This window comes from Hyaena hyaena, unplaced genomic scaffold (genome assembly GCF_003009895.1).
Source record: "Hyaena hyaena isolate Hyena2069 unplaced genomic scaffold, ASM300989v1 scaffold_1706, whole genome shotgun sequence".
Classification (NCBI taxonomy): domain Eukaryota; kingdom Metazoa; phylum Chordata; class Mammalia; order Carnivora; family Hyaenidae; genus Hyaena; species Hyaena hyaena.
In genome coordinates this window covers 211,469-227,923 of record NW_024082342.1, presented here as the reverse complement: position 1 = coordinate 227,923, position 16,455 = coordinate 211,469, and the positions used below count along the sequence as shown (strand labels likewise).

The window sequence follows — 16,455 nt, the reverse complement described above, 5'->3', positions numbered from 1 at the left end:
TCTCTCTCAGTGGATTCTGCATCCTTTTTCTCCCAATCTCTCAGGTTTTGTAAGGTTTCCAATGGCTTCAGATCTTTTCTGTGTGATGTATGGGCGCGAGTGCAAGTACGGAGCTCCTTACTTCTCCGCCATCTTGCCCTCTCTCCAAGGAGAAATATTTTTAAAATGTCTTACAAGCGGCACCTGTGTGGCTTAGTCGGTTAAGCCTCTGACCCTTTGTTTCAACTCAGGTCATGATTTCGTGGTTCGTGAGTTCGAGCCTGACCTAGGGCTCCAAGGAGCCTGCTTCGAATTCTCTTTCTCTCTCTCTGCTCCTCCCCCACTCGCTCCCTCTGTCTCTCTTGAAATAAATGTTAAAAAAAAATTTTTTTAATGTCTTGGGAAATGTCCACTTTTCCTCACTTTGTAACTGAACCCATATCTACCTCAGATGACTCCTCCTCCTCCTCCACTAGTTCTAAGTTGTTTAGATGGGATTACTTGACCACTAGTTCTAGGGGGACAGACATGTGACTGGCACGGTGATTGACTGAACTGAAGCACCACTATAGCATTCAGTACTGGGATTTGGATTTGAACTGCTGGGAAGAGAATTTCTTCTTCTGCTATGAGGGAAGCATGAAACTACTGGTCACCATCTTACTGCTCCAAAGGGACAGCCTGCCTCCTAATGAAGCCACCACAAAAGAAAGCTGATTTCAGAAATGAGCAAGAATACACATATGCACAATATGTACATATCTATATCATGAGAGAGATCAATTCCAGGTTTGTGCTCCTGGACCCAGATATACTTGCGACAAAAACTATCCTGGGGCTCTTGTGTCACAAACGAATAAACTCTCCTTTTGCTAGTGGTTTTGATTTGGGTTTCTACTTTCTAACCAAGTGAGTCCTAACTTAGTCCAGTAGAAGAGAGTTAGGATTGGTGAATGAATTAACTCATCATCAAGGAGTAAGGAAGGCACCAACACAATGATAACAAATTTCTACTCAAGAAACATTCATTGAGCACCTGCTAAGTAGTTGGTCTAAGTACTCCATTTGCTAAAATAATCGAGTCAGTACAGGATGGCAAGAAGCTTTTGGCCAACAAAAGAAACTGCTTTTCTTCCTTTGCTTAAATAGATTCAGAGGACCATTTCCAAAGAGGAGTTCATGACAGGAATGTCTTCGGCATAGATAGCATTCTTCTTCTTCTTCTTCTTTTTTTTTTTAATATTTTTATTTATTTCTAGGAGAGAGAGAGAGCGCGTGACAGGGGAGCGTCAGAAAGAGAGGGAGATACAGACTCCGAAATAGGCTCCAGGTTCTGAGCTGGCAGTCAGCACAGAGCCCGACGTGGGGCTCGAACCCACGAACCGCGAGATCATGACCTAAGCGAAAGTCGACGCCTAACCGACTAAGCCACCCGGGCGCCCCCAGCATAAATAGCATTCTTGAGCATTGTCAGAGCATGTTCGTAGTTTCCGGAGGTAACCAATTTTTTAAGAAGACAACAGTTATTTAAGATTATGAATTCTGTCTTTTTAAAAATAGAGTTCTATTTTCTCTCTGTGGTCATGCTTCCTGTGGAAGGTGAGAACACGGGGCAGTAAGGGCAGGATGATCAGCACAGAATACGTAAACTTATTTCAGAGCTGGAAAGACTCCTGGCCACTGTGGGATCTTACTTTGGAGAGGGAGGGTCAGTGAGTGGGGAAAGGTTAGCTCTGTCCCCAGTTCTAAATCTACTTTTCTCAGCAGCATGTTTATCACTCGAAGAGGCTTTTCCTCACGTTAGTTTTTTGGGGTCTATTCTGAGGATAAAAAAAATCCAGAAAAATAGAGTGTGGTTTTGCTCTGAATGATTTCCTGGTTAGTAGCCAACATTTTTAGGTCACTCAAATGTTCCTGTCTCTAGTGATAACAACTCTTACAAATTTTCAAAGAGTTTGTAAGAAGGCAGTAAAAAGTCACCTCTCTACTTCAGTAAGTCAGCAAGTAGAAAAAACCATGATCATAAGAAGCAGCAAGCGATGTCAGTGGGTGGTAAATTGGCAAGGTAATCTACGGAAGGGCAAGGAGAAAAGAAAGAGCATGGAGAAACAATTTGGGGCTGAGAAATATGCCTCAGGAGGTCTTCAGTACTGTGCCCTAAAGTCGAGCTGTCTTTGTTCTACTCTCCCCTGCACACTTATAAGCTAGAGAGGTATTAGGTTCCATAGGTCAATATTTGGGGTACCCTACTGCTTAAGTAGGCTAGTCTGGGAAACTTGCCACCATATATGACTTTGCTCCTATAGGAAAATGCACCCCCAGGGTTGAACAATTGACTTACAAATGTCTTTGTGGAACATAATTGCTGCTAAAATTGGGAACTGCTAAAAATAGATTGCAATCTGGGATTTTCACTCCTAAACCACTAGAGAATTAACAGCTTTCATGAAAAAGCTTCTGCTTGCCTTTATCACAACCTATTTGCTCCAAGGGGTTAGCCAGGTTTAAAGAAGTGACTTTAACTGTGAGCTAAAAGAGATTTCCATGGTTTCTAGTAACGGGATTAAAAGTAATTCCAAATGTTAAGGCCAAAGTGATAAAAGAGTGGGAGATATTCTTTTGGTAGAGAAAAGGCAGCCATATCTCTGTATCCCTTCTGTTTTTCTCCAGCTTCCAGAAAGGGTAGAGAGATAACATTCCCTTCTCTCTATTCCTTTCTGCACTCTACGCCAAGAGGCTAGCTATGTCAGAAGGGGCAGGGCTGTTCTGCCTACTAAAAATGTGTTAGGTAGCTTTAGGCCAAAAAAAAGCTCAAATTTAAGTGTGATCAGAAACACCTGGTGAAGTGGTAAAAAATCCAGATCTTCTCCTATAATTTGGTCAGCAGGACTGGGGTGTGGCCCAGGAACTTCAGTTTTCAAATGAGTACCCCAGACAATTCTGATGTAGATACTTCATGTACCATACTTGAGAAAGAAAGCCTGGACCCTGGGGCAGAACCTAGATGTACAGCTAAGCTGCCGTTTGTGTGTGCATGTGTGTGAGAGTGTGTGTGTATGTGTATGGTGTGTATGTATGCACGTGGATGTGCAGGTGCTTGCTTCGCTTTAGTTCTGGGCTCCAGGAGATCCTCTTGCTCACGCTGAGGTTTTGATGGTACCTAGCTCAAAAGAACTCAACATTTGAACTGTAGCCTAGGCCAAGTGAAATAATAGCTCCAACCAGTTAGGCTGTAGACCTCTGATCCAGACCTTGCTGGGTAGAGCAGTCATTCTCAAACCTTGTTGCACACTGAAACAACCTGGGAAGCTTTAAAAAATATTTGGAGCACCTGGGTGGCTCGGTTGATTGAGTGTCTGACTTGAACTCAGGTCATGATCTCGCAGGTCAGACCCTGATGCATGGGTCTGAGCCCTGCATCAGGCTCTGTGCTGACAGCTCAGAGCCTGAAGCCTGCTTTGGATTCTGTGTCTCCCTCTGCTCTGCCCCTCCCCCACTCTCACTCTGTCTCTCTCTCAAAAACAAATAAACATTAAAAAAAATTACTGATGCCTGGGCTCTGCTTTCAGAGAGCTTGATTTCATTGGTCTGGGTATAATCTGAACTTTTTGGAATTTTTAAAGCTCCTTGGGTATTTCTTAAGTGCAGCCAAAGGCGAGAAGCATTGTGTTAGAGAAAATGATTTTCCTTTTTCTAGGGCCCTAGCTAAAAATAGTATTCACTCTTTTACACCATAGACACCATAGAAGAAAAATTGACACTTGCATTTCTGCAGGGCAAAACAAAAAAGTATCGATGATATATAAGTGATAATATCTTGAATAGTGTTTACTTGTAAATATAGTTAAGGATAATGAAAGTATTTTTAGTCTGGCTTCTTTTGTCCTTTGGCATAAAAGAAAGGCATGGCATGATATAACTCAGAATTCTCTAAAGTATCTTAGAGATAAAGTCAACTATGACAATACTGTTCTCTTCAAAAGCTTCCCCCAAAGAAACAGGGAAGTGTTAAATCTTGATGCTTTCTTTCTCTTTTTCCCGAGACATAGATGAATAGATTCATAGTTGATGTGGGTATAACATTTCAAGACTGTAATTTTATAGTCCTTTTCTAGAGATAAGTGAACAGAAACATATCAGTAGACTACAGTTTTTGAACAAATGGACAATCAAATTCTGATCATTAGAGGAATAATGTCTTTATTAGATTGATAATATCCTAATAGGCACACATTTAGTGACTAGTTTGCTTTAAGCTTCTTTTTCATAGAAATTTGATGTATTTGGATTTTGTGAAGATTAAACCATTTTTGTCAAAATACAGTACAATTCTGTATTTAAGAATGATGACATTTATCTTAGAAATAGCCTACATACGGTATGTCTGAGCTATCTTGGATCTCTGATGAAAAGTTTAAGAGCCTGTAAGTCTGTACTCAAAATTAAGATTCTAAATTGGAGGTCCTTGGACAGAGCAATCCATGGATATTGGGGAGGTTCACAAACTCCGAAACTGCGTAAATTTAAAGATATGTGGAACTCTGTTTTCCTAGAAGAAGGTCCGTAACTTTCATCAGATTCTCAAAGGGGTTATAACCACAAAAGTTTAGGACTCAGACCTCCATATATTTAAAATGAATCCTCCACTCTAATTCCCTTCAACACAGTGTATCACTGAGAACAAGATAAAGAAAAGGAAAAATAACAATCTACTTTGTTTTTCAACATGGCTCTTCTTGGGTCTGGAATTACAAATGGTTAAATGATGTCCTGGCAGTCCTTATGTCTTAGGTGAAAGTGCTTTGCTATAAATGAGCATCAAAGGGACCAGCAATGGCAAATATTCTGCACTTTGTTTCTTTTGCTGTAGGTTCCATACCATTCCAGGAAGAGTAGGCAGTTCTGACCAGCTGAGAAAAACTGCCATTGGCCAAGGGCAATGCTTTTAGTTTACAGAATGGGTACGTTTTTCTAATTGTAGGGCAGAGAATAAATTTTAATGTTTTCCTGGCTGATTCCCCTTCCTATATCTAATTAGATGGTGTCAGCTTTAGGTAGTCATTGTCAAAAGCTGCAAATGCAGCAAAGATGGACCTACCTTTAATCACACCCAACATAGGAAATTATGCTTTATAAAATGGTACAGAGTAATGACTTTATGAAAAAATTACTTTTAATAGAAAGTTTCCTTAATGTTAAAATTTATTCAACTTGCAAATATTAATTCTAATTCCCTTGTAGGATTACAAGGAAATACAGTTTTAGTTTTATTCTAGGTGACATTTAGCCTCATTTTGGGGAGAAATGTGACATTTGTTAAAACAATATTTTTAAATTAAATTTAATATTATATAGTATTACCTTTTCATGACAGAGTAGAGCCATAGGTAAGAAGCTAAATTTTCCCCTGGTGTGAGAAATATGATATCTGAAGTTAATTTTTTATTATAAAGGCCAATTCCAAAATACATGATCTGTATACATAGCTTTCATGGGGACTTAAGGAGTGATAATTACATCTGTACATATTTAGATATGAAGTTAAGCTATCATGCTTTTGTAAACTTTAATGTAAATAATAATGGTTTTAGCCTTTAGGAAAGTTAGTTTGCATTCGCCTAAACATGAAGAAAAAGAAATCTTATTTAACATTGAAAAAGCTGTATCCTTTATTTTGAATTATTGGACTAAATGTAAGATAAAGATGGAAATATTATAAAGATGGAAATTCCTACAAATGTCTAAAATTGACACTGCTGTCATTCTGAAGTTTGAGTAACCAGAACCCATCTAAAGACTGGTCTGTACTTGCTTTTGGTTTTCTAATCAGTTATTGACCCAAGCCATTTTCAGAGACAATCTCTAATTAAAACTTGAAAGTGACACTATATTTGAACTACTCCTGGCTTATGTTCTTGAACAACAAAGACAGACAGCTAAAGATTCCTGTGTGAGAAACTAATCAAATGAAAGCTAATGCTTGCAGCTAACAGCTAATGCTGTTAAAAATTAATGATTTTTTAAAATCCAGTGACTTTCTCCATGATACATAGATGACTGTGGTGGCAAAAATAAAAAACAAATCAATTCAAGTTATCTATTTGCAAACTAAAAATGAACATGACTGACTGCAGGACTCGTTAAAATTAGATATTAATTCTTCTTGAGGAATATGAGTGAAGGTACTATTCTAGGTGACATTTATCCCCATATGGAAGAGTGTAGGTTTTTAAAATTATTGTAACTGGCGTTTTACACCAAGTTAAATTTCTCAAGTATTTTCATACTATTACCACTTTAAGATCTTTGATAGTGGGATGTCCAGATAAAATCCCCACTGCAATTTTGGATTATAAGTAGTAGAGTAGAAGTACCCTTAGCTTATAAAGCTTAGGAAGAAATTCTGACCTATGTGTATTTTCTATATTGTTTATTTGAACTCAATTTAAAAAAATGCTATCACGCTACTTTCCCCAGTCCTGGCTGGTGTTCTTTTGGGGGAAGCTACAGTGGCCCATTGTTTAAAACAACATACAATCTAGCAAGGCACATGTCAACAAGGCTTTAGGTTAGAGCCAAATCTGGGAAATGTTTTTCAAACAATCTTGTCTCTATCCCTTCAATAAGAGGAGGAACTCTTGAAAGTGTGATGGAGGGGCACCTGGGTGGCTCAGTCAGTTAAGCATCTGACTTCGGCTCAGGTCATGATTTCACTGGTTCCTAAGTTCGAGCTCTGTGCACAGAGCCTAGAGCCTGCTTCAGATTCTGTGTCTCCCTCTCTTTTTGTCTCTCCCCTGCTCACACTCTGTCTCTGTCTCTCAAAAATGAATGTTAAAAAAAATTTAAAAAGTGTGATGGGAAAATTGTCGGGCCCTATAAGGGCCCTACTACTCTCATATTCTGTAAATGAAACGGGTGGGAAGAATTGTGTAGGTGCTAAAGCCTCCGGCGACTTCCTTCACTGAGCTTCCTAACATTAGAGTCCGGCTGCTGCCAACGTCATGGCAGCTGGGACCTGGCCTTTCTAGTGGTAGCCACAAAGAGCCGTTAGGCTTAGCTGATCGGCACTGGGTGAGGAGGTGTCAGGATCACTGTAGATCTGAGTCAGGGCTAAACTCAGGATTTCTTTCTTTTCTTTGTAAAATCGCAGTTCTTGTCCTGCTTTCCTGGCTTCCTCCAGCTCCCTCAGGGCCATCCGGAGCTCTTGAGAGAGAATTCCAGGTGATTCCTTTTCTTTCATGATCCAGTCCAGGGCCATGTGGCTGCGCATCTTTTCATCTAGGGAATACTGGGAATAGTAGGAGATCACTTCCTGGGAGCCAAGAGATAAAGTACAGAGTGTCAGTGAAGAGCAACAAAGGCACCTGTGTTCAGGGCCTTCCAACACCTCATTTCCTTTGTCCCTGACAGTCCCCATATCCACACTCAATACAGGTTTTACCAACAACAGAACCGCTCTGATGTTTACAGACTGAAGCCAAATCCCATGATATACTTCTTAAAGCAAATGAAGGACCAAGCTGGTCAGGCAAAGCAGGGTCACTTCAGGCTAAGTCAAAACACACTACCACCAAGAATGACTCAATAATGTTCACGAACAGAACTCTGATCTTGCTAGAAAATGTCTTCCTTTGAAAATGCATTCCTTCACGCATTCCTTCATTTATTCCTTAAACTCTTCCTGCTCAGCATTATCTCCTTCAGCAAGATGGAGAGATGGAAACAGTTATATGGGAGGACTAGGACCGAACTGGATTTGGTCACACCTCCTGCAGAAAGCAGGAGGCTTTGAGTCAGGACAAGACTTAGAAACCAGGAGAGTCCACTTCCTCACAAGAGTCAATTTGTTAGCATAAGGAAGATAGATGACAATCCAAATGGCCCACAGCAACTATAAAAGAACTTTGAAAGTGTATTGTGGAACATAGGCATTATCATTAGTCGATATAATGGTATCTTCATGTACAGTATCTCTTCTGCAAACAATTAAAACTTGGTCACCACTTGTCAATTCTTATGTGAAAAATTTGCCAATACATTGTAACATAATGTATAGGTTTGATGGATACACTTTAAGAAGATCTTATAGAGTGGATGCTTTGCTTATTTTTATTTTCAAGAACATATGGTATTTATTTATGACCTTAACAAATTAAAAACAACCATGGAAAAGTGTTTATAACCAACCCAGTGAATTTCAAAGGGCTTTTATAAAATCAAAGGAAAAGAAAAAAAAATAGCCAAAGCCATTGTCAGCTACTTATTTCTTTTCCATCTTTGACATTTTGAAAGCCAGACTTTCTAACCAAAGAACAACTAGAAACTCCTGGGGCTGCAGTGCATGGAAAACTCTTATATCCACCCATATCACTGACTAGTAGAGGCTTTATTCCTTGTACAAATTCCTGTTAGCAAATTCTCAAAAATAAATGGCCATCTTTCAAAGTCTAATGCTACATAAAGGAAGAATAAACCTTGGAAGATAGCAGGTGAAAGCTGTTCAATACACAGGAGAGGGTTTGCCTTTGCCATTTAAAAAAAAAAAGGCGGGGAAGTGTGCCCCTTGGGGACTTTTGGTGGAGGTGAGAAAAATCTTCCTGCTACTATAAGCTTTTCCCACTCTTCAGTGAAGCAGTTCAGAAGTCGTACATTCTCAAATTTCTTTCTGCATCTGAGAGTAGAAGAGAGTGTAAATTCTTTTTTTCAAAAAAATATAAGGTATTGTCAAGTTAGCTAACATACAGTATATACAGTGTGCTCTTGGTTTTGGGGTAGATTCCCATGAGGGGACAAATTCTAAGGTTTGGCAGGTGCATAGAGTAGATTCACCACTTGACTTAGAAATCAAGTGTGTCTTAATGATCCCTCCATTCTGGCATTTAGTACAGGTAGCTAAATCAATCCTATGTCCAGGCAATATTCTCCTTAGTATGCCTAGGTGGTCAGTCCCTGACTTAAATAGACTGTTTTATATTTTTTCCTGTATCTTCTGCTTTTAATAAATAAAGTACCAAATTTAAACAGAAAAATCCAAATAAAGGAAATCTAGGAAGATGACGAGCTTGTCTGCTCATTCTATACGACATAAATCCGTTCTTAATTGGAAAATCTCACCTGTCGGGAACACTTTGTTTCACGAAGGGCTTTTAGGCTTCCATTCCAGTGCAATAGTTGGAAAATGGTCATCAGCTCCTACAGCAGAAATGTGAAAGAAAGTGTGAGAGCTGGGCAGGGCATAACTCTGATTACCGGCTATCTCAGGAAAAGAGAATACTCAATATCATCAGAACACTTTGAAACTTTTCAAACACCAGAGTCTCTAAGATTCTCAAGCATTCTTTCTTCCTTCCTCTGCCACATCCATATTTGCACAATAAAATGACTAAGTAGTTGAAAAATATCTTTCAACATTAAAAATACATACGCTCGAACAACTCTACACCCAATAAGTTATCTAAATATACCAGCACATCTCAGAATGATGTGCAGGCAAAGTTATTCATTGTACTGTTGTTGAAATTGCCTGAGGCTGGGAATATCTTAAATGCTCATTTTTAAGGGAATAGTTTTAAAAAGTATGAAACTGAAGGGTAACAGAATATGCTACCCCAAAATATGAGTTGAGGACATGCCATTCCCAAACATGCCATTTTGGTATATTGATTATTTTAAGCTATAAGGAACTCAAAAACAGCAAATGCAGGGAAAGGCTTTCTCTGAACTCCCCTAATCTGCCTAAAGACACATTCTTCAAAAGGAATTCTGTTGTGATAAATCTCCTCCTGAGGAATTTCATTAACCAGGGAAGATTGACTCTTATTATAGAAAAGGAAACTGGAGGTCCACACCATACACAAACTTTGTCACAAACTATTATACCTCCTCTTTTATCTACTAAGGGCCTATCTTTCTTAAAAATAATTTACTATCCCCTAAAAGGCCTACATCTCCCACCTCCCCTTTCCCTATTAAGATGGTATTTTACCAAACATTCCAAGCCACCTCAGGAAGATACTTATATTTCTCTGAGTATCTCTTATCTATACATGAGGTATATATGTTAATAAATTTCTGTTTTTCTTGTATTAATCTATCTTTGATTACAGGGGTCTCAGCTAAGAACTCAGAAGGGTAGAGGGAAAATTATTTTCCTTCCCTACAGTACATTCATGCTACTGAATACTTTCATTCACAGAGAAAGGATGAGAAGGACCTCTAGGTTCTACTATAAAGAGTCTTTATGATGTATTAAAAGAAAAGCAAGGTGCACAACATGTATACTATGAGCTGGTATTTCATTAAAATGAATAGAAAACCTCTATACATGTTTGCTTGTAAATGCCTATGAGAATTCTGGCAAGATACAAAAGAACTGGGTAACATAGTTGTCTCTGGGGAGGGAACAGGAATGTCTGGGAGGATGGGGAGGGAGACCTCCTTCTGACATTCTTTGGTACCTATTGAGCTTTGAATCATGTGACAATATTACATATTAAACCATTTAAATTTTAGCCAAAAAGTAAATATAGGTATCATATAATGGACAAACTATAGAAACTATAAAATTCTCCTAGGTTTATAAAGTCAGTCAAGAAAATGCCTAAAAATATGGGTAATAAAGTGGAATTGACCTCAAAACTGATCCACAGTCCCTATATCCAGTGTCTAACACTGAGCCTGGCATTGAGCTTCTATCAGCATCTTTTCCTTTGATGATATGAAGGGTAAGCTAAACTGTATACAGATACTCAAGATTTTATTTCCTTATATAATTAGACATAACATCTTCCATTGAATTTGTCTGCATTTTTTTTTTTTTCTTTTTCGGTCAGAGAGACATCTATTGTGGACTAACAACACAAACCACACACACAGTACAATTAAAGAAATTCCTGGTAAATGATGCTAGTTATGAAAACTTAGCATTTAGACTGATGTCCTACTGACCGTTAAAAAAAGCTGATTGCTATTGTCTTTACCTCTGCTTGCTTAGGAAGAAGTTTAAATTATGAAAATGAAGAGACCTAAGACATTCTAAGATTTCAGACATCTTAAAATTATTGCATTTTAGGGGCGCCTGGGTGGCTTAGTCGGTTAAGCGTCCGACTTTCGCTTGGGTCATGATCTCGCGGTTCGTGGGTTCGAGCCCCGTGTCGGGCTCTGTGCTGACTGCCAGCTCAGAGCCTGGAGCCTACTTCAGAGTCTGTGTCTCCCTCTCTCTGACCCTCCCCTGCTCACTCTGTCTCTCTCTCCTAGAAATAAATAAAAATATTAAAAAAAAATTATTGCATTTTAAAGCTATAAGATGATCAGAAGAGCAAATATCACCATTCTTATGTCTAAAACTGCCAGTCGAATGTAATGGGGTTTTTTTTCCTTCTTTTCAGTTTGGGGTTTTGTCTATATTCTATTATTTGAGTAAGCACTCAGAGCCCCCAGAAATTTCAGTAAAAGCAAAACCATGTGTTTCCATTAATTAAAATAGGACATGGATACCAGTGGAATTACTCCTCCTACCCTAAAGAGAGATGCCACTATCTGCCTAGGGCTTTGGGTCCACTGCCCAGGGAAGCTGCCCCACTTATGCCCTCACTTCTCCACTTCTCCCTATCCTGGTCCAGATTTTCACTCTGTCACATCACTCTGATAATTTGGAAAAGTGAGAGTTGGTTTGTTCTGTAGTTAAATCTTATGTAATCTGCTTCTCACCCCTGTGCTTCTCATCAAAGTAACCCCAGTGACTGAAGCTGGTAAATCTGTGCTGTCTTTCTCACTGTACCTTTAAAACTACTCACTGGACACCTGGTAGCCATAAAAATGAAAAGGAACACTCTTTATGTGGTGATAGGAAACAGTCTCTGTGATGTTACAGGAGGGCAAATATTTCCAAATAAGATAGCTCTTTGCATTTCATGTTTTATTTTGCGTTCTATTATATATATCCAGATTTTAAAATAATGCATACCACCTCCACTCCTCCACTTTCCCCCCAACCTAAGTTTAGAATGGTTAAGCTCAGTTTAACCCAGAAAGATATAGTGAGTTTCTTCTGTGACTTTCAATAGCCCTCTTGGTATTGTCCTTGTGGCCCAGTTTGAGAAACAGCCTACAGGGCTCTTAATTCCATCATCTGACAATTTTTGCCTTAGTAACATATTCTTCCTCCAATGTCTTCGAAGCTCTCATTCTTACCTATACACTAACTGCTGTCCCCCTTCCAGATAAACTCCTGTCATTCCACCCAGCAATCCTCCACAATTCTGCCACGAACAGAGCCAGAAACCATACCCATGTCCCTTGGCAACCTACATCTCTCAAAAACTTCCTCACAGAGACTTGACCTGTTTTTGACCGTGGGAGAGCCCTTCTCCTTGCCCCTTCTGGTTTGTCCAAATTTCTGTTCCATCCCCAAGGAGTTTTTGCTGCAGCAGTAGCACAACTGCCTCTTTCTCCATGATGTTCTTGTTCCTAAAATCCCACAGGGAAGATGACCTTCTTTCTGCCTTCTTACATTAGACCCCAATCTAGTCATTGCCTTCCTCTGTAGAGTTGCAAATCTTACCATCATTATGTAAAGTATATTGAAATATGTCCACATTCCTCCTGTCCTACTTTTATTTCCCTTCCTAAGACCAACTTTACTATCCTCAGATCTTACTGAAGCTGTTTGAGCCCTTCTTTTAACCCCAGGAAATCCTTGTATGCCTCTCATTGATTCCATCAGAAATCCTTGCATTATTGCAGATTGGCAAGGAGAGAGCTGCTATGGTTTTCTGTAAGGATTCACTTCCTAGGTCATCATGATTCCCTGCTGCCTGGTTTTTACGGTTTTGTTTTCTACCCATCAAAGCCTTATCACTTTAAAGGAAATCTGTTTGGCAGACTATCTGCCCTGTTCCTCATTCATGTTTTTGTGCAGTGCTACTTGTTATGCGGCTGCCCTAGAAGCCGGAGAGTCTGGGTAGGCTGACAAGTAAACAAGAAGCTGGCCTATAGGTTGGGTTGGGACTAGGGTGAAGTGAGTGAAACAAGATTTCAGGTGAGTCATGAAAGTTCAGAGTCTTTTATTTAAAATTCTTGTCTGTATTTAAAATTTGATATTTTTTTATGAATTTTCACATTTATTTTGAGTTTTTAAAACACTGCATTATAGGGGCGCCTGGGTGGCTCAGTTGGTTGAGTATCCAGCTCTTGGTTATGGCTCAGGTCATGAACCCAGGGTCGTGGGATCAAGCCTCATATTGGGCTCCATGCTGAGTGTGGAGCCTGCTTAAGATTTTCTCTCTGACCTCCTCTGCCCTTCTCTGACTGTGCAGTTGCTCTCTAAAAAAATAATAAAAATAAAATATTGTATTATAATATTGTCTTTATCACTGAATATTTTGACACTCCTTTAAATTTTCTGTCTGAGGTGAATGCCTAACTCTCCTTACCATAATCTGGTCCCTTCTGGTGAGTCTGTCTCAGGGACAAGGCTGACTTCATGAATTTGTGATCTGTGCAGTCACACAGGACCCCAAGCTTGATTTAAGGCTCCATTGACTTGAAATTCTTAGTAATTTTTTGAACAAAAAGCCCTGCATTTTTATCTTGTTTGGGCCTCAAGAATTATGTAGCCAGTCCTGATCAGTAAAATAAATTTGAAATCAAATGGAGAATCAAGTCCTGTGTTTTCTTCATCTTCAGGAAAAAGTGCAAATTGCAGCTTTTATTCTTCAGCTTTCCTGGTTTGATTTGTCATTTATTCACTTTAAACCACCACCAGCTGGGCTCTGTCCTCACAGTGCTTCCTGGTGTTGCCTCCTTTAGGAACAACATTTGCCCTTTCAGCTACTTTGTGGGGAGAAAATGCATGCTGTTTCTCTCTAGAGCTCTGTCTGGGAAACTCGCTTGGTTCTGTGATTCATCAGAAATAAGAAAAACAAACACTGTAAATGGAGAACTTGAAAAACAGGTGGGCACCATCTCCCCACCCAAGAGAATGGATTTAAGAGGAAATTTGTTTATGGGATGAGGTTTTAAAAGGCGACCTGGAGAATTTAGCAAAGATGTAAATAAACAACTCGTCCTTGGACTGCATTAGGCTTCAGAGTAAATATATTAACCAGCTTCAGTCAAAGTCTGCCTCAAATCTGACCTTGACAAGACCCAGTGGCTAGTGCTGTCGCCATCCCTCCCCCCAAACATCAGGCAGTTTTCTGTATGGCAAGGCTACCCAGCTTCCCTCCCACGAAGTGAACGTAAGCAGAAGCCTATCACGTTTCCTCTGAGTGCTGCCTCCTTGACAGCCCCCCTGGAAAGCCTGCAGGCAGTCAGGAGACACCAGCCTTGTTTTTATATGGTATAGTCATCCATAGCTTAGATACAGACATACATCTATTACCCACCAGGGGTACTGAATTGCTGTGTCAGCTACAAACATCCCAGGTCTGTGGTCAATTCCCATTATGTGCAGAAACAAGCTGATGCATTTAACCCAGGCTACCAAGGAATGTGCTGGGACCCAGCAGGCAACCTAGAACTGGCGGAAGGAAAAGGGATGTGTTCCATGGCCCTCCTCCTGGGTTGCCAGCATCCCTACTGGGGGAGTGAGTTTGGATTTTTCTTGCCCTCACATCTTCCTCTTCCTTTCTCCCCCATCCTGTGCCCAGCTTCTGTTCTGAGAATTTATGAACCATTTCCACAGTTTGAGTCGTTATTATTTCACATATTTAAATACCTTACTACATAGACCACACAGAAAACATACAGCCCATTGCAAGGTATATTAAAGTATTACTAAACGGTAGTTGACAGCCTTTCACAGTACTTGAACAAAATTTTGAGAATTTTTTAAAATCCTGCCTTCCCCATCTTTGGCAGACTAACCTAACTGCACTCAAAAATCATTCTTAATTTTCTGAAAATAGCTACTAAATCACATACAAGCTACTATGTACTGGGGCAGGCAGCATTCGTTTTATAATAAAAGAAGTGCAATTTTCTTTGGTTGGAGTTGAGAGGGGAGGAATTGAAATAAATGAGGTTCATCTTAGATGCTTTATAAATGTAATGTTATGTGCATTCCACAAAAATCCTACACAATGGGCATATGATTCTTATTTTATAGATGAGAAAACTGAGTCTCAAAATAGATAAATGCCCAGGTGGGAGGTGGTAGAGTAGGTTTACACAGAGTTTGTTCAGTTTTGAAAAATTGGTATTCTTTCTCTTGTGTTATACTCCTTCCTTTGATTTTGTTCTCTTTGACTTTAGATTATATATGGGGGAAAAGCATGGACTGTTTACAGTTCCGCCCTTTTATTCTACATCAAGAGCCCTGAAACATTTAGTGCAGGGAGGTTTCTTTTCCTCATTTGAAACCTTTAGGTTAGACAAAGTTGCCAAGGGAACCCATCTGGCAGCCTTTGGCATTTCAAGTAAAGTAGTCTTTCTTCACAAGTATATATATTAACAGTTGTCAATCTTCATTGAGTATTTACTATATGCCAGGAACTGTACTAAACTCAATATTGTCCCATCCAAAGCTCACCATGGCACTGTGAGGTAGTGCCAGTACTATTAGTCTCCCTAATTTACATACAATGAGGAAACAGATTTAGAGGTGAGAACAGAGCCAAGCTAAATTGGACCAGCCCACTTCAGAGTCTGGGCTCAGAATCACTGAGCTGATGCATGCCCCTGTCTATCCCAGAGGCTGTGCTGTAGGGATACCTAATCCTCTTCAAAACCAACACAATGAACATCAAAGGTCAGTGAGACCACTGACACTTAAAAAGAAAATCTTGGTGGTAGTTGGTTAAGTGTCTGACTACGGTTCAGGTCATGATCTCACAGTTTGTGGGTTCAAGCCCCACATCAGGCTCTGTGCTGACAGTGCAAAGCTGTCCTCAGATCTTCTGCCTCTCCCTCTGCCCCTCCCCCACTCATGAGCACTTTCTCTCAAAAATAAATGAACATTAAAGAAAAAAACCCTGGGTGACCGAATGGAGAGAGTAATTCTGAAGGCAAACAAAGGACTAATGAGGGAAAGTACTGATTTTTAAAAATGGGCAGGAAGGACATATCCACCTGCAAAGTGGCTATGCCTTTACAGTCCAGAAAATAGTTGAAAGGTATTCGAAAGCCGTGGTTTCAAGGCTCAGGTGTAACAACACCACTGTAAATGACACCATGATGAACATTTGGGTCCATAAAACATTATAACTTTGCTTCTTGCAATCTAACAATAGAAATACTGGGGGTATAGTCTCTTCATTATAACATTGTGTATTGATTTCTACTAGCATTGCATAAATATGGATATTCAATGTTCAAGTTTAGATTTTTTAGAGGGCACACATTTCATGCCGAATCACTGCTGAATTTTCATCTGCACAGCCCAATAAAAGATAACAGTTGAGGGTGTGAGCTCAGAAATCAGACCCTGTGGGTCTCCTTGCTCTGCATTTGACTGAATATGGCCCATTTACTTCC

The 16,455-nt window shown here is 39.7% G+C and overlaps 1 protein-coding gene across 1 annotated transcript in view; it reads right to left on the bottom strand.

The window, feature by feature from the left end:
• Positions 1–6,839: 6,839 nt before the first annotated feature.
• Positions 6,840–16,455, bottom strand: part of LIX1 (limb and CNS expressed 1) — a 48,577-nt gene continuing 38,961 nt past the window's right edge. The window contains exons 5-6 of the mRNA XM_039224684.1: positions 9,094–9,171; positions 6,840–7,291 (exon numbers count right to left, since the gene is read on the bottom strand). Coding sequence (XP_039080615.1) covers positions 7,004–7,291; positions 9,094–9,171 — 366 coding nt within the window. The 3' untranslated portion in view covers positions 6,840–7,003. The remainder of the gene's footprint in view (positions 7,292–9,093; positions 9,172–16,455) is intronic.